The sequence below is a fragment of the Leptopilina heterotoma genome, unplaced genomic scaffold, assembly GCF_015476425.1.
Source record: "Leptopilina heterotoma isolate Lh14 unplaced genomic scaffold, ASM1547642v1 Lhet_204, whole genome shotgun sequence".
NCBI lineage: Eukaryota > Metazoa > Arthropoda > Insecta > Hymenoptera > Figitidae > Leptopilina > Leptopilina heterotoma.
Genome location: NW_025110919.1, coordinates 449,827 through 472,077, shown reverse-complemented (window position 1 = coordinate 472,077; position 22,251 = coordinate 449,827). Strand labels below are relative to the sequence as shown.

Genomic DNA, 22,251 nt, shown 5'->3' with positions numbered 1-22,251 from the left:
AAAAAATATAAAGATCAACTCCAATATGTGACGCGTCGCGAAGAAAAGCACATAAGAAGCAAAAAATCGATTTTCGGATTATGATTGTTTCAGATAAATTAAAGATTACTTTTTAATTATCTGAACTCCAAATTAATTTTTATCAAATACTTATCTGAAATACTTTCGTAATAATGATTTACAAAACAGAAATTCGTGCTAAGAGTTAATTTTCTCTTTCCTTTTTTCCTCCTCCTGTAAAATTTTCGATATGCTTCTTAGGTGCTTTTCTTCGCGACGCGTCACATATTCTTTGCTGTATTTTTTCTGTAATCTACAGGTGAAAATAAATAAATAACCAATTGTCATCTCTTCAGATAAAAACTGTGGTCGCTAGGGTAAAAAACACACATTTTTGACGAAATTTTTAAAAACTTTGAGTTTTTCGTTAAAAAAAATATGAAGATAAAATCCAATCATTTTCGGTGTTTTTTTCTTGAAATCTATACATGAAAATACATAATATAAGCAAAACTGTAGTCCAATATGCCAAGAATATTGTAAAAACCAAGGAGGGGGTACACACTTTTTTTTTAAAACGAAATTTTTTTTTAGTTTTTTGCAAAAAAAATATGAAGATGAATTCCAATAATTTTTTCTGTATGTTTGTTGAAATCTACACGAAAAAGCAAATAAAAATGTATAACGCCAAGATTAAGAATTGAGAGAACCAACAAGGGTTAAGGAATTTTCGGGCTTGCAAAAAGAAATTTTAGTTTTTCGATGAAAACACTATGAAAATAAATTCTAATTACTTCCGTTATATTTTTCCTGTAATCTATGCGTAAAAACGAATAAGCATACCAATTTTCAGCTTTTTAGATAAAAAACTGTGGGCGCCAGGGGGAGGTACATGCATTTTTTCGAAATTTTCAAAATTTTCGAGTTTTTCGATGAAAACACTATAAAGATCAATACCAAATATGTTCGCTATATTTTTCCTGCAATCCATTTTTGAAAATACATATACATACCAATTTTCATCTTTCTAGGTAAAAAACTGTAAGCGCTAGGGGGGGTACATGCCTTTTTTTGCGAAATACGGCCAAAATTTGATGTTTTTCGCGGAAAACTCTATGAAAATTAACTCCAATCACGTTTGCTATATTTTTCGTGCAATCTACGCGTGAAAATATACACGTGTACCAATTTTTAGTTCTCTAGATGAAAAACTGTGAGCATAAATTTAGAAAAAACAACTACATAAATTAAAAAGACAATTTCATTCAATGTAACAATTTAAATTTTTATAGTTAAATTTTTTTGCTTTGAATATTCAATTTTTTTGGACTTTTTGACCAGGACAAAAAATAAAAAAAAATCTAAAAAAAAGTCCAAAGTAAAACTATTTTTTTGGATTTTAATTATTTTGGATTTTTTGTCTTGGACTTTTTGTTTTGTTGCTTTGTCTCTTATATAGGACAAGAAATTACTGAAGAATAAAATTAATTAGAGATGTGCAAAGAGATCGAAATACCGAGCCAAGCCGGGCCCGAGCAGGCTCGATGTATCGAGTACATACTTGAGTGAGTTCGAGTACTCGAAAAATTCGAGTCCTAGGGTAAATTCGAGTACCCGAATGGATTCGAGCTTTTAAATGACAAAAAAACTTATTAATATAAGTAGAAAATTTCGAATTTATGCGAAATACCTACTGAATTAATAAAGTAAATAAATTTTCAATTTCAAAGTGTATTTCAATTTAATAATTATAATATATGCGAAAATTATATAAGTTTTCGAACTTCGAACATTAAAGGGACCATTCAAGTATAACGTAAGCATTTAAGGGAGAGGGGGGGTTCTAGCTATTGCTTACTTTCATTAGAAAAAATAGCGCTAATGCATGTAAAAAATCTTACGATTTGGGGGGAGTCTAAAAACCTAAAAAATATGCTTACGTAATACTTGAATGGCCCAACACCTTTAAAATCAATCTAAGACATTTTTTTTGGTAATTATTTCCATTCATAATGACGAAAAGGAAATTTTCAAATAATAATAATAATAATAATAAAGTAGGGGAGAGTAATAGCAAACTCGATCAATTCCAATGAATGGAAATGATAATGTTGTAATAAAAAAAGCAATTTTTAATGTAATTCATACAAAGGCGAACTACTAAACATTTAAAAAGATAATAATTCAGTTAGTACTGATTTGGTGTGCTGATAGTACTGATAGGATGTAAAATTTAATACTGACTGCCAGTATATAGGGTTAGCACCGTGCACAGGTTGAACATGGGTAAGGCAACGAACTTTTTTACTTGGTTATTTATGAAAAATTTGCTTCTGCTTTTTAGGAATACTCGTCAGTTTACAGGAAATTGAAGATGGAACTTTAAAAATAAAAGATGTTTCTGAAAAGGACCTAGATTTGGCTATTATTCGACAAAACATAATGGAAAGTTTAAATTATGTACGTAAGACACTCAAAGCAGGTTAATGGAAATAGATTTATCTGTTGTAAATTTTATTATTTTAACATCTCATTTTATTATTAAAATAACGTCATGCTAAACTATTATAGTTATTCTATAAAAAACTTTAATGTCAGTTTAATTTTCAAATAAAATTTTTTATTGTAATAGTTTTAAAACATGTGTACAAAATTATTATTCCTTTATTATTAAATTACATATTAAAATTGAAAGAAATAAAGAAATTATTCACAATTATATTTTTTATCAACTCTATATCGTGAAATAGAACTTTGTTAGATTCCAATTTAAAATTTATAGATAAATATTTAGACGCATTTCTCTCGAAACGGTGGTGTTTAAAGTGATTGACTTTAAATAAAGTTGTTACGAGAAAAAAATTGTTGTTTAAAGTCATTTTTGACTGCTCAGAAACTACAATCTTAAAAAATTTAATTTATTTATGTAAACATAGTCTCTTAATATGAATTTTTAAAAATTCTTTGTGGAGGCTAAAGTTTTTTAAAATGTTTTTAGCATCTTTATTTCTTTTTATTTTATGGAAAAAAATTTTTTCCTTAAAGTACTTTGGGAAAAAATATTTTAAATTATATTTTTAAAAAAGCAAGAATATTCTGTCTTCGAGAATAATTATTTTCAAATTAAGGTAAAAATATATATACTTAAAATTAAAATACAAAACTTTACATTGTGCGTGGGAATACGGAGAAAAAAAGTCTTGAATATAATTTACAAACAAGCTAATTTTAAGATGTAACAAAAAGTAGTCTTCCTGGACTTATAATAAGTTTGAACAAAGAGTCTTAATCTTAAAAATATAAATTGCATTTTCGCCATTAACTATAATAATCTTCGTATTCTTTCATTCAGTCTGTCCAGAGCGTGTACATTCTGTCCGCAGTGAGAGAGAAAGGTTGATAGAGAGAAAGAGGGGTAAGTATCGCCTGTCCTTTTAGTTTAGAGTAGGAGCGAAAGAGAGGCGAATAGATATTATTATATCTATATATATATTAAGTTAGTCTTTCCCTATATACTCTGTTCACAGTGAGAGAGAAGGAGAGGGAGGGAGGTATTGTCTCTCCTTTTAGTTTAGAGTAGGAGCGAAAGAGAGACGAATAGTTAAGAAAGTAATTCCCACTTTTTGGGTTTAGAAGGGGGTACCATGTTTTCTCCATTTTCCGTGTCAGGTAGAAAGAGAGGAACAGAATTTGATAGGGAAAGGAAAAGTGGGAAATTTTACTTTCAAGCCAAAATACGAAATGGGCGTCTTATTTCCTTATTGGCTAATTATTTTTCTTTTTTCACTCACAGATAGATTAAGGAGTAAAAGAAAGGCAGATCGAGAACGAGGTATGAGTGAGAGGTACAGTACCGTCCGCAATTGTCAGTCCACCCATTTTTAAAGGAATGACAAAAATTTTTTAACATAAAATTCATGAAAACAAAAATTTTTTTTGGTTTATATTTTGAAAGACGATAAGATTTTGAAAAGAATAAGACCTTACAGAAGTCATTTGGCCAAAATTTGTAGGAGATATTCCTAAAAATCGTCATTTTCAATGTTTTACAAAAATTTAAATAACTTCTAAAATAATGAACGCTTTTTAATAATCTTAGGATTATTTTAAAGGTCTTTTTCTACGGAATAAGAATTACTTATAGGCATTAACCTGTCATTTTTAACTTGGAATAAGCATGACGTCAAAATTAGACAAAAAAATTGGAAAAATTTGAAATCAATTTTTTGTACTAAAAACTATTCTAGAACATATATAAAACATGATATGGTGTAGATTTTTCAAGAAAATTTAATAAAAATATATGTTTGAATTTCAAAAATTATTTTTCTTTTAATAATATTATTTCAAATTTTTTGAATTTTTTTGTCCAACTTTGACGTCATGCTTATTCCAAGTTAAAAATTACAGGTTAATGCCTATAAGTAATTCTTATTCTCTAGAAAATGGTCTTTAAAATAAGCCTAAGATTATTAAAAAGCGTTCATTATTTTAGAAGTTATTCAAATTTTTGTAAAACATTGAAAATGACGATTTTTAAGAATATCTTCTACAAATTTTGGCCAAATGACTTCTGTAAGGTCTTATTCTTTTCAAAATTTTATCGTCTTTCAAAATATAAACCAAAAAAAATTTTACTTTTCATGAATTTTATGTTAAAAAATTTTTGTCATTCCTTTGAAAATGGGTGGACTGACAATTTCGGACGGTACTGTATAAATTTTATCGTTGTTTCATAAACCAAATGGACAATTTTTCATCAATTTTTGACTCCCACCCCGCCTCCAGTTGTGAACAATCGCAAATATTTTAAAAAACTAATTCGTATAATTATTTAAGATTCAATTATCTTCGAACAATGGGTAAGGCTTTCTGAAGTGTACCGATGGTTTTTTAAGCCTGTTACGCGCTGTAAAAAAGACATGGAGCGTGCAGTTTCACGGGCGGTTGCACTGCCGCGTTACATGCGTTGAATTGGTTTCAATTTGTTAGTTAATGCTTTATTTATTAAGCATTTGAAAGATAATTTCGAAAATTTTAAATAAAATTAAATTCAAAATGGCGGATCCAATATGGTGAATAATATGGCGCTTAACAAAAATATAGCTTTATTTTGTAAATAAAATGCGGGCCCAGAAATTTTTTTTTGTTTTTATTTTCGGATTTTTTATAGTGTCAAGAATACTCTCCTAAAATAATATTGCAAAATTCGAAGTAAAACAAAAATTATACATCCTTATTATTCGCCATGTCAAAGATGTTTTTGTATGCGGATAAGCAATCGTATGATTTAAATGTTTTCTCATTTGCATTTTTTAAAAAAGACAAACAAAAATGTATTTGGTGTTGCTGATCAAAAATTAGATATCAAATTTTCAAAATTGAAAATGGGGGATCCAACATGGCGGAAAAGAGAATTTTTTTATTTTAATTTTTTTTTGTTTAATTTTTTTTTTCGTCCACCATATTGTATCCGCCATTTTTAATTTTTAAATAATTATGTCATATTCGTAATCAGCGACCCCAAAACCCCCCGTAACGATTTTCAAGCAAATCCAATGATTTAAAAAAAAGAATGTCCGCCATATTGGATTCGCCAGTTTGAATTTTAAAAATCTGATTCAATATTCGTAATTAGCGACCTCGAAAACCCCCAAGTAACGATTTTCAAGCAAATCCGATGATTTTTTAAAAAAAATTTCAAAACTTATGAACAAAAAAATCTCGCCATTTCAGAGATATTGACATCTGGACGGTTTGTCCCACTCTCCCCAAATATTATAATATTATTTTAATGATTAACCCATTAACGCCTAAAATAAGAAAATTCTTTGCGCAAATTCAACCTATACTTTTATGAATAAAACAGATTATATTTTATATCGCAAGTATATTTCTTATAGGTATTCAGTGTGCTCTTTTCGATTCCGGGGTGAAAAAAAAATTTCGTTTAAAACAAAAATTAAATATAGCGGTTTTATCTTTAAAAACAGAAAAGAAATTTCATTTTTTCAAGTTTGGTTATTTTTTTTACCCATTTACCCATCCAAATATTTGGATTCAGTAACCTCAAAAACATAAAATATAATGATATCTGGCATTAAAAGAAATAAAAAAATTTAGCAAAGTTGTGACACGAAAACTTTATTTTGACTACTCTGCTAAGGAGTTAAACGTGCGTGAATAATATTCAATTCTCATCCACAGAGGCACAAAAATTGTATACTTTTAAAAAAAGTAAATTAGAATGTAAAATTTAAAGATGGCGGACCAAATATGGCCTAAAATATGAAGGGAACTTTGAAAGGGGTGGTGACTATTTTTCAAAATACTAAAATGTAATTAAATTCGCCTAAGTTTTCCTACTCGAAGGCTTTTGGGGTCGCTGAATACTAATTTAATGTTATTTTTAAGAAATTCAAGATAGCGGATTTAATATATAGAACAAAATTTTTTTAAATTTATGCAATAAACCTTAATTTTGTCACTCGGGAATTTTTGTGGTTGCTGATTACGAATTCAATTTTAGTTTTCCATAAATCAAAATGGCGGATCTAATATGGAACAGAATGTTTACTTTATGCAATTAATCTTAATTTTGTCACTCGGTGGTTTTTAGGGTCGCTGATTACGAATGCGATGTTTGTTTTCAAAATTTCAAATGACTAATATAATATGGGAAAGAGAAATTTAAAAAAAATTTCTATACACGCTCGCTGGTCGTGAATCGACGCAAGTGCTAAAATAATTGTCAGTAAGCGCTGCTATGACATTTACAGCTAACTGACTGGTATTAGAACTCTCGAGTAACAAAATTAAGGTCAATTGCATAAATCTAAAAGAAAATTCTGCCATATTGAATACACCATTTTAAATTTATGAAAACTTACATCAAATTCGTAATCAGCGTCCCTAAAAACCACCGAGTGACAAAATTAAGGTCCATTGCATAAAGTAAAAATTTGTGTTCCATATTGGATGGGGGGAGGGTCAAAAACTAATATTAAATTTGGTCTCGTGGTTTATGGACGGCTTATACCTCGACTTATATCATGACTATTAATAAATCTCGGTGTCAATGTTTTGACAAAGAAGGAAGAATACTTCAATAAAATAATTCTTCTGATGTATAATTAATATATAAAGTTTTTCTATCGCTTGACTGAACTAATTAAAACAAAAACCATTATTTTGTAATTTGACTTGCTTGGTACTTTGAAACGTCTGGCAACACAGCATTTCTTTAGTCGTGTTGCAAATGCTTGGTATGACTTGTTTACATTTAGTTTTGAGTAGAAAATTGTGTGCAATGTTTCCAGATGTTCAAACAGCTGTCCAATATACTGTATAAAACATGAAATTTTTTTACAAATTAATTTATTGCAACTCTCACAGGTACCTAATGACACTTTTTAAACAGATATTTAACCATTATATATCTGTCTCGTATTAAAAAATGTTTTAATAATTTCTTAATTTTAAGTACTTTGTGGTGAGTAAATATGTTTGAAAATGTACACAATTCCCACAAAACTCAATGTTAAAAGTTAAAAACAAAGACGCTTATAACTTTTTTCACAAGTCCCCACAGGTCTAAAAAATTTAACTACATTTTTTAAAAACTTTTATCTAACAGTGGTACAAATTTCAACAAATTGGTAATGTTAATTCTATTTGCGAAAAAACCTTTCTATTATCTTGAAAAAATCTGTAATTACCTTAACGTTTTATAAACATTTTACAATATAGCTCAGTGTGTTAAATTTAATTTTTGGTTTTCGTGTTTTATGTTTTTTAATTCTTCAAAAAAAAATTGTAATCTTTTTCCAATATTTTAGAAAAAGAAAAAAACGGATCATAAGGTCTTACATTCTTATATACACACAATAAAATAAGGTTTGGAGTATCAAAAGACAGAAACAGAAATATCGCGCGCGCGTAGCTCTGCTAGTTCATTATTAAAATTTATTACAAAAAAGCACCAGTGGCGGATCCAAGGGGGTTAAACCCCCCTCCTGGGGCAAAAATTTTAAATTAAAAAAAAGGTAAGCTAATTATTGGCGTCGCTCGACGCGTGTAAGGATGATCCCCCTGGAGTCAATTTTGGATCCAGGCAAATGCGAGTACTCCTAACCTCAAAAAGTCGTTCTGTAGAAACGCAAAAGTAGTTGGTGTATAAGAGTGTGTGTTCCGACAGTTGGCCTAGCTTCAAGTCATTTAAGAAGAAAAAAAAATATTTCTAGGTACAGTGGAGCCTCGATTATCCGGCCCTCTGTCAACCGGCACCTCTGTTAACCGTCCTCATTCCGAGATGAGATTTTTTTTTTGCTTACAGTTAACATAATGTATAATACATTATTTGTCAATTTTGATCAACATGACGACAAGTTTTGGTATATTTCTCTATATATAAAATTTGTTTACGTGTATTTGTCACTTTGTTTATCTTTTTCTCTGTCTACATAAAGTGTATTGTGAGCATATTGGGAATTTGATTCAGTATCGAAACAAAGTTTGTTACAAGTGTTTTTTCTCTGCCAAAGTTATAAATTTTATTCATTTAAAATGAATCCTGTTGCATCTTCATCAGGTGGACAAAAACGAAAAAGAAAAGTGATTACTTTAGAAAAAAAATTGGAGATAATTAAACAACTCGAAAAAGGTGCAACTGCCGTTTCTTTGAGTAAAATTTACAATGTTCTGCGAACTACTATAAGTGACTTAAAGAAACGCACAAACGAAATTGTGCAGTATACTTCGCGAATGGAATCTTTGAGTAGTCCCATAAAAAAAGAAAACAATGAAAAAAGCAGTAAATGAAACGCTTAATACGGTACTTTATTCGTGGTTTATTCAAAAAAGAAGTGAAGGAATTCCACTTTCTGGACCAATTGTGTCTGCAAAAGCATTATTTTTTAATGAAGAATTAAATGGCGATGCCAATTTTAAAGCGACCAATGGTTGGTTAGAAAAGTTCAAAAATCGTCACGGTATACGTGAATTAAACATTGAAGAAGAAAAAATGAGTGCTGCCAGTGTCGAAATCGTTAATGATTTCAAAGTGAAGTTCCAAAAAATAATCGATGAAAATGGTTTTACACGCGACCAGGTATACAACGCGGATGAAACTGGTTTGAATTATAAAGCATTGCCAACGAAAACACTTGCTCCCATCTGTGAAAAATATGCGCCAGGATTTAAAATGCAGAAACAAAGAATCACAGCATTGGTGTGTGCTAACGCAAGCGGGAAAAATCAAATCCCCTTGCTATTGATTGGTAAATCAAAACGTCCACGTTGTTTTAAAGGGTTAAACATGAATGCACTCCCATGCACGTATGCAGCACAAAAGAACGCGTGGATGTCACAAGAAATATTTAAGCAATGGTTTAATATGGTAAATAAAATTTCAATTGTTATTTTTTTAATTTAAATTTTGAATTCAAAGGGTTAAAAATATTTTTATTTTAGGTGTTCGTGCCAAATGTGCAGAAAGATTTGAAGTCAAAAAATTTGCCACCAAAAGCAATTTTGGTTTTAGACAATGCACCAAGCCACCCTGAAGCCAGTTCACTGACAAGTGATGATGGAAATATCACGTGCTACTTTTTACCTGCAAATACAACATCATTGATTCAACCAATGGATCAATCCGTTATCGAGACATTTAAACGTCGATATAGATAAAAATTCATTCAAAATCTCGTGCTGGAAGAACACCTGCATCTTCAAGAATACTGGAAAGCATACAATTTGAAACATGTCATCGATAATTCTTCGGATGCTTGGGCTGAAGTTTCCGAAGAAACACTCAAAAGATGTTCGAATAAATTGTGGCCTAAATCATCTGACGAGTTTCAAGAGAACATTGTCTCTGAAAGTGATAATGTGACAAATGACATTTTAACTGAATCAGTTGATATTTTTTCACTCAATGAAGATGAAGTTCGCGAATAGTTAGTTTGTGACGAAGCATTAAATTGCAATGCATTTATGACAGACAAAGAAATTCTTGACAGTGTGGTTGAAACAGACGCTGACTTAGAAGGTGACACAAATATCGAATATGATGGCAGTGACAAGACCGAAAACAGAGTAAATACAAAAGATTTTCGCAAAGAAGCAAAAGAAGTATGTTCTAATATGCAAAAATTTATTGAATGGTACGAGCAGCAAGACGACGAAAACGTTATGGACAATATGATTCTTCGTCGTCTACGCACATATGCAACAAATAAATCACAAAGTAAAGTTAAACAAACAAAAATGACAGATTTTTTGTTACATAATTAACTTTTTGTGAATAAAAAATTTTTTTAAAACATCATAAATTTATGTACCTCTATTATCCGTCTTTTCGATTATCCGGCAGGGTGTTGGTCCGGTGCCTGTAGGATAATCGAGGCTCCACTGTACTATAAAATTCTAGAAAAGAGTTTAGAAATAAGTAAAATATGTACTAAGGGAGCGTTCATAAATGATGTCTCGCAATTTTTCTGGATTTTAGACCCCCCCCCTCCTCCCTGTCACGCAATTTCACGTGTAAAAATACATTTTGTGACGTTTAGTAGAGACCCCCCCCCGTACCCCCAAAAACGTTACATCATTTGTGAACGCTCCCTAAAAGGAAGCTTGAACCCAGTGGGCACAGGGACATGTGATGTTTATAGGATATCCTGAGGATGTGTATGTAAATTATTTCAATCATGCATGCAAAATTTTCAATGCAGTGATTCAACTCATAACTTAGAAACCAAGGCACAGATTAAAGTGTTCTTGGTCTTATATTAAAGCTGAAAGTTCTAACTTTCATTTAGTAAAAATTTCAAATTTTTCTAGAAGTTGTAAAATCCAAAAAGTCTTGAGCATAGAATCCATTAACGGCAATTTTTATAATCTTTCCAAAACTGTCTTAAAACACTTTCTAAGTTAAGATTTAACAAAGTTATTAACATTTAAAGAGTGTCATGTTTTTAATGCCACTTTTGCAAGTGGTCTCTCAATTGTGACCAGTACACGGAGAAAAATTTATTCATAATGATTACAATAGTCTACATTACTGTTCGGATATGTGACCACTTTTTGTGATGATTACTATAGCTGTTGTAAGGAGTACAAACATTTGTAGTTATTTAAAATTTAGAGGTGGCCGACTACTGTCTAGTTCAATCTATATTTACAAATAAAATACTTTTTTTAAAAAATTTTTAAACGCGAACAACTCAATGAGTGAAGTTCAAAGACTACAGATTTTGTATCTCCTATATTGAGATATAAAAATTAAAAAATCAATTTTGTTTCCTTAAGAACGATGCTTTTTAACCTGAAATTTTAAAATTAATAATTTGATTCTTCATGCCCGTGTGGAAATTGAATCTGGGCTCTATCCGTGCCATGGCCGGGGAGCCCGACTTAAAGTTGGGCGCTAGTCGTGTTATGGGAAGGGATCATAGACGTAACCTGGGCACTTATCGGGTTTCTGGCTGGATCCCAGCCAGAATTGATACACCATTTTATTCGGTGGCTATTTGGGCGAAATCTAAGAGCACTCTACTAGGGCCTGACTAATATTATAATGGTTTTTTGAAAATTATTTTTTTTAACTATGTAATTCGTAATTAAACTTGTGTTTTATATGCAAAAACAAATTGAAATGTCAAATTGACATCCTGGAACAATAACTGCTCGCACTAGGTTTTAAAAAAGCAACCTCTTCAAAGAAGACTTGCTCAAATTTCAATTTTATTTTTAAAAGAAAAAGTAAGCTATTCAATGCACAGGAAATGTTTGGAAAATTTTTTGTTTTTATGTCTTTGGTTTCCTGAAAATTAAAAGGTTAAAATAATAATGTGAAATTATTCATCTTTTTTATAACTGTCATTTTTGAGGGTTAAAAAACTTTATCTTTTTTTATAACCAATAAGATTAGAATTCGAAGCAGAAATAGAAGAATAATTTCAACTCTAAAAAAAGAATATATTCTGAAGAATTTTCAAACAAGATAATTTATCGAGGTAAAAATATAATTTACACATAAACTTTGTTTAAGTTTTTGTAACCTATACAATTATTCTGTTAAACCTTTTGCATAATTGAATTTTACTTTACTAAACTTTTACACATATTACTTTTTCTTTTAATATAAAATACACATTTATAAACACAAACAGTATTAATTTTCTATATTTTATTGTTAATCAGCTGTGTAGTTTGACACACAAGTAGTTTAAAATAATTAAATTTTGAAAAGTTCAAAAATTTTATATGATCTACATTTAAATAATTGAAATATAATTATAATTTAATTTAAATATAATTTTCTACCGACAGATTGGCTCAGTCGGATAGATGCCTGGCGTTGGTGGTCGTTTAAGGACCAAGGGTATAAGTACCCTTGGTTCGCGCCCACTTGGCTTGGTATTTTTCCGGCACGTGAGACAATCTGAGCGGGAGGTTTGACGTCGAGGTATAATGATGTGCACCGTCGATTATTGTCCGGTACACACCATTAGAACTCGACTGTCGATAAACCGGTTGTACTCAGAGAGGTTTTCTACAGTTTCCCTCTTCTCTGGCGAGAAAACCCATTGACGGGTGGTCCAGGCGTAATGCGAGTACTCCTAATAAAGTCGGCTGTAGACGCAAATTAGGTTAATATATAGAAAATTTGTAAGTAGAATGGTTATGCTTAATCCAAAAAAGTATTTCTCGGGGACTCTTGTCGAAGTGCGTAAGGCCAATAGGGCAGGAGTATAAACAATATAAAAAAAAAAAAAATATAATTTTCTATTTTTTTTATATTTTCTATATTTAAATGTTTTCTATTTTTATATATTTATTGTATGTTATTGTGTCAAATTTGATAACTGAAAATTTTTGTTTGTTATTTTGAAGTCAAAATAAAAAAATTCCAGTTTTCAACTAAAGATGCAGATTCAGTGGCAGGTAAAAACTTTATTAATATAAAAAAAGAAATTCTGGATTAAGAAATATTACTTTTATGTCAAGATAATAACTTTAAATTCTTTAAGTTGAAATTAAACTGTCCAGAATTCAAGTATTTCCTAGTAAGGCTTTCAAAAAACTGAACCCGACTTGTCCCCTACTAGATCTGATATTCCTTTTACGTGAAAAATTAGTCCATCTAGCCCCTGACCAGAAACCGACTTCTATTCGGGCGAACTTGGGCTTTTTCCACACGGGTTCGTAAAAAATATCTTTCGACGCTCAGCGCCTACACTGCCTTTAATCACCTGTAAAATATATAATTATATTCCCTTACAGCATCTAAACTTGCAGCAACATTGACAACATTGCCTTAATATTGTGAAATTTGCAGTAATTTTGTCAATATTGCTGCAAACTTAGATGTTCTGGAGATTAGAAATTATTTAGGAATATTTAAGAATAATTGCGAAAATAAATGAGAATATCAAAGAATACCGAAAATATTGAATATAAACTGGAAAACATAGGAATATTAGAGAATACCTTCCAAGTGTACTAAGAGTTTTGAAATTGACCACCCCTCGTTTAAAATAGGCTTAGAGAGAAACAGAAATTTGGATGTCGAGAACGGAAAAGTTTAAATTGCTGTAGCAAATAGTCCAGAAAAGTTAGAGAATTAAGAAAATTTATATAGAATTTTTTCTGTATAGCATTAGAAGGTTGATAAAATTTGATTTGAAAATATTAAAACTGCTTGTAGCTCTGAAAAAAATGTACCATTTTTCCGACAAATATTAGAAATCGTCATGATTGTAATTTTCTACTGGTAATACTAAAATGGAGAAAAATTAAAAAACTAACTCCTTTTTAATAAAACGGCCTTGCAAAAGTAATGCATGAATATTTTTCCTATGCGTTTCATATACTTAGCACTTTTATTTTTGTAAGTCAAAAGTCATAACTCCAAAAAGTTCCAAATTTAAAACTTATGAAGAGACAAACTAACATTAATATTGACTTACAATTTTTTTAAAAGAGAAGTAGAATGTAATCTTTATTATCAGATTAAAAATTTGTACAATTTGATATTTCCAAATAGTCTATGTGCTTTTACTACAACTGATATGTAGGAAATTTTGAGTGGTCTTAGAACCTTTTTGGTGAAAAATTCGATGAGTTACAGAATTTCAAAGTTTTGAATGTCAAAAACCTCATTTCGAGAAAATCGAAATCAAAGACTGTAATGCGAATATCTTTGGTTTTTCTAGGAAGTTATTCAGATAAGAATTGTTTTAAGTCTAGTACACCTTTAAGATGAAAACTTAATAGGTTTCGAATTACCCCCCTCCTCTATTTCGAAACAATGAAAAAATAACGGACATCCAACAAAGTGATCCCTTTTCTAAAATTGAGTTTTTTAATTAATAAACCTGATTTTTTACAAAGTTAATTGTTGAGTATTATTTTATTCAGTTATTTTAAGCAAGAAAGGAGAAAGTAGACAAAAAAATTTTTTTTGAGGGACTTTATTATTAATAATCTAAGAAAATATCGAAATTTTCATTTCTAAAAAAAAGAAAATAAAAAGTGTAATACGTACATATTTCTCTGGTTATTCTGGGAAGTTATTCAGATGAGAGTTATTTTAAATGTAATACACCCTAAAGATGAAAAATCAAAAGGTTTTGAATTTCTCCGCCCACTTTATTTTAAAACAGAAACAACTTTTGAAACAGACCGACGAAGTGGTCCCTTTTTATTTTTTTGTTTAACAATAAAATAAAAAACTTAAAATGTCAATAAATTAATGAAAGATACATGGTTCGACATCTGCGATTATCTCCGAATCTAGAACTGACAAAGTGGTCCCTTTTCATGCGGACGTCCACATATAATCAAAATTATATATTAAAAATCATTTTTTCAAAGAAATTTTAATATAACAAATTTCTTATTAAAGTGGACTATCTGCCCTGGTTAAAAAACCGGACAAATTTTGGACCAATCCGAAATTTGTCCGAAACAGTGAGGTTTATGGTAAGTTTTTTTGTCACCTGCAATTAATCCAGATAAATCCGAACTCTCTGCGGTTTTTAAACAACTAGAAAATCCGGAGTATATCCGATAAAGTCAGAAATTAATCAGTTAATTCTAACTCGTAAATCCGGAATTTATCCGAAACAATACGGTTTATTGTGGAGTTTTTTCACCCTGAATTAAGTTTGGAATCAATACAGTTTTTTATAATTACTTAATCCGTAATTAGTCCGGTTTAATCCGAAGTTAGTCACATCATATGCAACTAGAAATGCAGAAATAATCCGGTTGGTTTAACCAGTGAATCCGCAGATAATCCGAAACAATCTGCTTATGGTCAGGTTTTTGTCACTTACAATTAGTCTGGATAAATTCAAACTCAATAGGTTTGTGTGTATAACCAGTGAATCCGGAATTAGTACGATCTAGTTTGAAGTTAGTCTGGTAATACGCAACTTGCAAATGTGAAATTAGTCAGATTAAGTCCGGAATTAATCTGGTTATGGTCAGGTATTTGTCATACGAAATTATAATTATAGTTTGAATTTATCTGACTTTACTATAAATTGTTTTTAATATACAAATTCAATATTATACCAAAATCATTCCGGATTAAGTCTCTGAATTTGATTGAATATGGATTGTTTTGGACTGTCTGCGGATTGAATATATTTACAAATTCCATATTATTATAAGACTTATTTTCAGACTGAAGTGTTTTGTTTGAATATTATTCGGATTGCCGCTAACTATTACCGGATTCTTTGCATACAGATTTTTAATTGTTCCATACTTGTTTCGGATTAAATCTTTTAACTGAATTAATTTCGGATTACTGCCAACTGATTTCGTGTTCTTTACATATTGATTTCGGATTATTCCGTATTTATTTTATATGAATTTTTTAACAAACATAATTTCGAATTGTTGCGGAGTAATTACGGACTTAATTCATAGACATTCAAAATTACTACAGACTGATTTAGGATTCATAATTTCGCTCGGATTGATATTAGATTAACGCTGATCATTTTCAAACACTTATCGTACAATTATCGGACTAATCTACACTAATATAACCGGATTTAATCCGGATTAGTTCGAAATTTTTATCAGGGATATAATATGATTTGGGTGTCCGACTATTTCCGAATTCTTAACATACATGTTTCGGATCGTTTGGGACCATTTAAGTATTACTAAAGCAATTAAAGGGATAGGGGGGGGGTCTAGCTATTGCTTACTTTCATTAGAAAAAATGGCGCTAATGCATGTAAAAAATCTTACGATGGGGGAGGGGGGTTTTAAAAACCTCAAAAATATGCTTACATAACACTTGAATGGCCCCTTTCGTATTTCTTTTGGAATAGGATTTTACCACACTAATTACAAATTGAAGCTTTCATCTTTTAATTGGATTAAATACCAATTGTTGCAGACAATTTTCGGATTCGTTGCATACAGCTTTCGAATAGTTTTAGAATAGTATTTTGCCACATTTAATTTCAAATTGTTGCGGACTAATATTCAGGAATACTCCGGAGTGTTTTCGGATTCAGGTTTTCGTTGGAATTAATATCAGACTAACGTAGATCATTTTCGGACATTTTTCGTAAAATTTTTGGACTAATCTGTCAGTATTTAATCCGAAATTAGTCCGAAATTTTTACCATGGTGGTGACGAATTGGTAAAAACATACATTAACATGTATTATAAGGATCTTTCCATCAAAAACTACTTTTTTTAGTTTTGCAATTTTTTATATAGATATTTCTCAAAAAATCGAAAAAATACTGTTTTTTGTCAATATAAACCCTTATAAAATAACAGGGGGTAATAATATGAAAATTTGAAGGTTTAGATGAAATTTAGATGAATGGTTAGGTTTAGATGAATGGTTTTTGGTTTCTCTAAATCGGTAATGCTATAACTATTTTTTTGCATATTTTTTCCAATAATTAAGGCCTTGGATCCAATAACTCGCCCGACGCTCGAAGGCACGCGCTAATACCAGTCGGGTAGCAGTGAGTGGCCCAGAGGCGCTCACTGCTCACTGACTGGCAGTTGCGCGTTCCTCCGAGCGTCGGGCGAGTTATTGGATCCAAGGCCTCAATTGTTTTGGAACAGTAATTTTATGATAGTAAGGAACATTTAAAAGAGAAAAAAATAGATTTTTTTGAAATCATTGATTAAACAGTCCTCTTAGTAGAATTTCTATATAATTCAAGTGAAAATGAAGTTGCAGGCGAAGAACTATTGCAAGAAAGAGAAGATCCTCCCTTTGAAGCGATGGAAATATCTTCAGAATCGGATTACGTTGCAAGTGAAGATGAAGTTGCAGGAGAAGAACCTTTACAAGAAGGCAGAGAAATAGCAAATGCACATCGCTTGGTTGTAGAAGTTAACCCAGTTGCAGGTGCAGAAAGACCACTTTTTCAGGGTTTTGAAAACAATATTAGATTGCATCGTATTTTGCAACATCATAACGAACTGCATGCTATAGACCATTTCGTTAAAACTGTAGCCGATAATGTGGTGCATAGAGAGACTAATAAAAGTCTCATTAACAAACTAAAATGGATAGACGAATCCTTTATGCACAGTGGGATTCCAACAACAAAAAACGGACTATAGAAAACATTAGGTAGAGATGAGTACAATTTGGTTTACGCAGTGTTATGCACGTTATGCAAGGAAAAAGTTGGGGACGGAAGAAACGCCACACGATTATGCACATGTCGTTCAAATGGACCTGGTTTGAGAAATAAAAATTTAGGAACATTAATTTTAGTAAAAATTATTCCTCAATTGCTGGACATTTTAAAATTACCTGATATCTCAAAATCTTTGCGTTATAGAGATGAACGTAAAAAGAAAAATGACTCCAATATTGAGGACATTTACGATGGGCAAATGTACAAAACCCTCCGTGAGGATGGTAATTTTTTATCTTTTCCAAACAATTTGTCCTTAAGTCTTTGGGTGGATGGAGTTTCATTAGCAAACTCGTCCAATGCATCGGGTACACCTATCCTGTTGCAAATAAATGAACTGCCACCTTATGCTAGGTGTAAACACTTCATTTTAGCCGGCGTTTATGTTGGAAATCATAAACCTAATATTAGTTCTATTATGTTTTCAATTGTTCAACAGCTGACGCATCTGCATGATAATGATCTGGAATGGCAGCGTGATAATGGACCTGCAGTAGTAAGTAAATTTATTACTATAATATTTACTGCTGACTCCGTGGCAAGAGCAGAATTATTGAGATTGAAAGGATGTTGCGGACTTAATGCCTGTCCGTACTGCAATGCTGAGGGCAAGCGCGTGGAAGGGAGATCAGTTTATCCTCACGGAAATTATGAACTCCGCTCCCACGAAAATATGCTGTCTGACATGAGATCTGCGACATTAGGTGTGCCGAGAAATGGATTGTTAGGTTTCAGTTGCTTGGCAATGTTACCAAACTTCGATTTAAGTGCTGGCTGGGTGCACGATGATTGTCATGGACATTTCGAAGGTTGCATAAAGCAATTAACGAAATACTTCATGGAAGACAGCGGAAAAGACTGGTACATAGGGAACCCAACAAATATGACAGACATCGATAAAAAACTGAATAAAATTAAATTTCCTTCTGAAATTTCCCGACGTCCTCGAAGCATTAGCACTTATGCTAAATGGAAGGCTACAGAATGGCGTAATTGGCTGCTATACTGTTGCCTTCCATGTCTCGAAGATATTTTAAAACCAAAATATTTCAGACATTTAGCCTTATATTGTGAAGCAGTTATTATCCTGAATAACACATCAATCTCCGAAACTGACTTGATTATAGCGAAAGCTTTCTTAAGACAGTGTTCCCACGGTTTGTCCATGTATGGAGAAAAAAGCTATACTTATAATATGCATATAGCAGGACACTCACCCGATTCAGTGTTCAATTGGGGACCATCCTGGGCATACTCCACTTTCCCGTTCGAAAGTTTTTGCACAAAATTAAAGGATAGCGTCACAAGTCCGACTAGCCGAGCTGAGCAAATTGTAAATCGGTTTTTTTTGAAAAAATTTGTTCACTCAGCTATTCATACGGACAATATTGCTGAAAAAACAAAAACGCAATCAAACGATTGCTTAAAGAAAATTCCCGGAATATACCTGAAGAATTTCTACAAGGACATTATTTTATTGGAGTAGGAAACTCAATACAAAGACTTCCTGAAGTTATAGAAATGGAGGCCTTAAGGGCAGCAGGAGAAGTTATTCGTAAGGGAACATTAATTTTTGAGCATGAAACAGCAGAAATACATGGGGTCCATTACAAAAAAGTAGATAATGTTAGAAGGGATTTCTGCAATTCTGTAGTATGCACTAATTACGGTTTTTATTCCATTAAAAGGTTTTTATCTTATATGAATGGATTAAACACTGTTGCTGGAATTTTCGGTCAACCTCTTGAAGAAACAGGTCGTCTTTTTGGTACAAACTACATTAGTGAAGTGGTACCAAAAAATGAAGTCACCTTTGTTTCTTATAATGATGTTATTGTTCCGGGTGTATTCTTCAAAATTGGCAAGAAACAAATAGGAATTCCAGTTTCAAACACTTCGAGCATAGATTCAATCCGTCATTTGTCAATAACAGCGTGTGACTCGAGTGTAAATTTACACGATCCAGTCGTTCGATACTGTTATGTGAATCATCGATAGCAAATTCCTCTTCAAATATTCAAGATCATGCATCGTCATCCACTTTACCATAGAAAAAGAAACCGTCGCACAATTTCGAAACTCGTTTACTAGCCACCAAGAGTCTTATAAAAGCCTCAAAATTCAAGTCGTTCCATGTCATCTGAATTATCGGTAGCAACTTCCTCTTCAAATATTCAAGGTAATTCATCGAAACTAGTTTACTCGCCACCAAGAGTCTTACAAAAGCCTCAAAATTCAAGCATCTCGATGATACGAAATTCGATTCAACTTTAAAATTCGAAACAACAAATGTCAAAAGTCAAGTGGTTCGATAATGTCTTTTGAATCATGGGAAGCAAATTCCTCTAATAATATTAAAGATCATTCATCGTCATCCACTTTACCGTAAAAATCGAAACCGTCGCAAAATTTCGAAACTCGTTTACTCGCCACCCAAGAGTTTTATAAAAGCCCCAAAATTCAAATCGTTCGAAAATGTCATGTGAATCATTGGTAGGAAATACCTCTTCAAATATTCAAGGTCAGTTATCGTCATCCACTTTAACATACAAATCAAAACCGTCGAAAATTTCGAAAATCGTTTACTCGCCACCAAGAGTCGTATAAAAACCTCAAAATCAAGTCGTTCGATGTCATCTGAATCATCGGTAGCAAATTCCTCTTCAAATATTCAAGCTCATTCATCGAAACTCGTTTACTCGCCGCCAAGAGTCTTATAAAAGCCTCAAAATTCAAGCATCTCGATGATACAAAATTCGAGTCAACTTTAAAATTCGAAACAATAAATGTCACATGTCAAGTCGTTCGATAATGTCATTTGAGTCATCGGAAGGAAATTTCTCTTCAAATACTGAAGATCATTCATCGTCATCCAGTTAACCATACAAATCGAAACCGTCGCGAAATTTCGACCCTCGTTTACTCGACACCAAGAGTCGTATAAAAACCTCAAAATCAAGTCGTTTGATGTCATCTGAATCATCGGTAGCAAATTCTTCTTCAAATATTCCAGCTCATTTATCGAAACTCGTTTACTCGCCACCAAGAGTCTTATAAAAGCCTCAAAATTCAAGGATCTCGATGATACAAAATTCTATTCAACTTTAAAATTCGAAACAACAAATGTCAAATGGTTAGATAATGTCCTTTGAATCATGGAAGGTAAATTCCTCTTCTAATATTAAAGATCATTCATCGTCATCCACTTTACAGTACAAATCGAAACCGTCGCAAAATTTCGAAACTCGTTTACTCGCCACCCAAGAGTCGTATAAAAACCTCAAAATCAAATCGTTCGATGTCATCTGAATCATCGGTAGCAAATTCCTCTTCAAATATTCCAGATCATTCATCGAAACTCGTTTACTCGTCACCAAGAGTCTTATAAAAGCCTCAATATTTAAGCATCTCGATGATACGAAATTCGAGTCAACTTTAAAATACGAAACAACAAATGTCAAAAGTTCAAGCAAATTCCTCTTTAAATATTCAAGGTCATTCATCGTCATCCACTTTATCATACAAATCGAAACCGTGGCGAAATTTCGAAACTTGTTTACTCGCCACTAAGAGTCTTATAAAAGCCTCAAAATTGAAGCATCTCGATGATGCGAAATTCGATTCAACTTCAAAATTCGAAACAACAAATGCAAAATCTAAAAATCATGATGACTCGAAATTCGATTCAAAATTTGATGCAATTACAGAATTTCACGCTAATACAAATTTAAACAACAACAAAATAAGTTTTATGTCGTTTGTCCTTATAAAGTATTTTCTACTGTAATTCGGAATTCTCTTTCCATTTATTTCTTTTTTTCCTACTAAAAAAATTGTACATTACAAAAAAATAACATGACCAAAGTTTACGTCTTAATAAACTTTTGATGATGAAATAATTTCCAAAGGAAACATACATTCTCCGAAAAGAACTGTTCTCAATTTAAAAGCGAAGTTTACATTTGTAAACAGTTCCAAAGCAGATTATTTCTTAAAACTTAAAAAAATGTCTTCATTATTTGTTATGAAATCACTCGTTCATTTAAATTTCTGAATTTTATTTTATGTTATTTTTCTCTTTAAATGATAGACTAATTAAAATATTTACTCTTATGTACAATAAATTTTATATCTTTCTTCGTATTTTAAAACAATGACGTCGTCGAAAACAAGTTATAAACTAGTCTTCAGTTTTCAATTATACAAATAAGTTTATGAATATAAATAATTACTACTTTTAATGGTGTTTTATTTTAAAAACGTAAAAAATGACCGTTTTTTCAAATATTAGTCAATTTGCAGGTACAAATTTGGTTTTGTAAAAATAATTGTTAATTTTAAATAAATTAAAATTCAAAACCTAACGATTTTTATATTAACAAAAAATGTAAAAAACAAAATTCAAACTCATTTTTTTGTCCCTAAAGTTTCGTAGGTTCAAATAAAAGACATTTAAATTCCTTCTTTCAATTTGAATTTTATTACCAATAATTTTGAAAATTAAAAAATTAATTTTTTGATTAAAATGTTCATTTACAATATTCTTCATTT

The 22,251-nt window shown here is 31.2% G+C and overlaps 1 protein-coding gene across 1 annotated transcript; it reads left to right on the top strand.

The window, feature by feature from the left end:
* Positions 1 to 2,282: 2,282 nt before the first annotated feature.
* On the top strand, positions 2,283 to 17,747 carry LOC122501145 (tigger transposable element-derived protein 2-like). The gene is made up of 9 exons (XM_043610419.1): positions 2,283 to 2,286; positions 2,345 to 2,482; positions 8,591 to 8,750; positions 8,863 to 9,397; positions 9,472 to 9,673; positions 9,734 to 9,956; positions 10,020 to 10,246; positions 17,184 to 17,521; positions 17,661 to 17,747. The coding sequence occupies exons 1-9, from the start codon at positions 2,283 to 2,285 to the stop codon at positions 17,745 to 17,747; spliced, it is 1,914 nt and encodes a 637-aa protein (XP_043466354.1).
* Positions 17,748 to 22,251: the final 4,504 nt, after the last annotated feature.

Bases quoted from the DNA above. Each gene is read 5' to 3' on its own strand.
- LOC122501145 (XM_043610419.1), top strand. The intron at 9,957-10,019 runs GTTAGTTTGTGA...AATTCTTGACAG, and splicing joins GAAGATGAAGTTCGCGAATA to TGTGGTTGAAACAGACGCTG. The intron at 10,247-17,183 runs GTAAAGTTAAAC...TTGATTAAACAG, and splicing joins TGCAACAAATAAATCACAAA to TCCTCTTAGTAGAATTTCTA.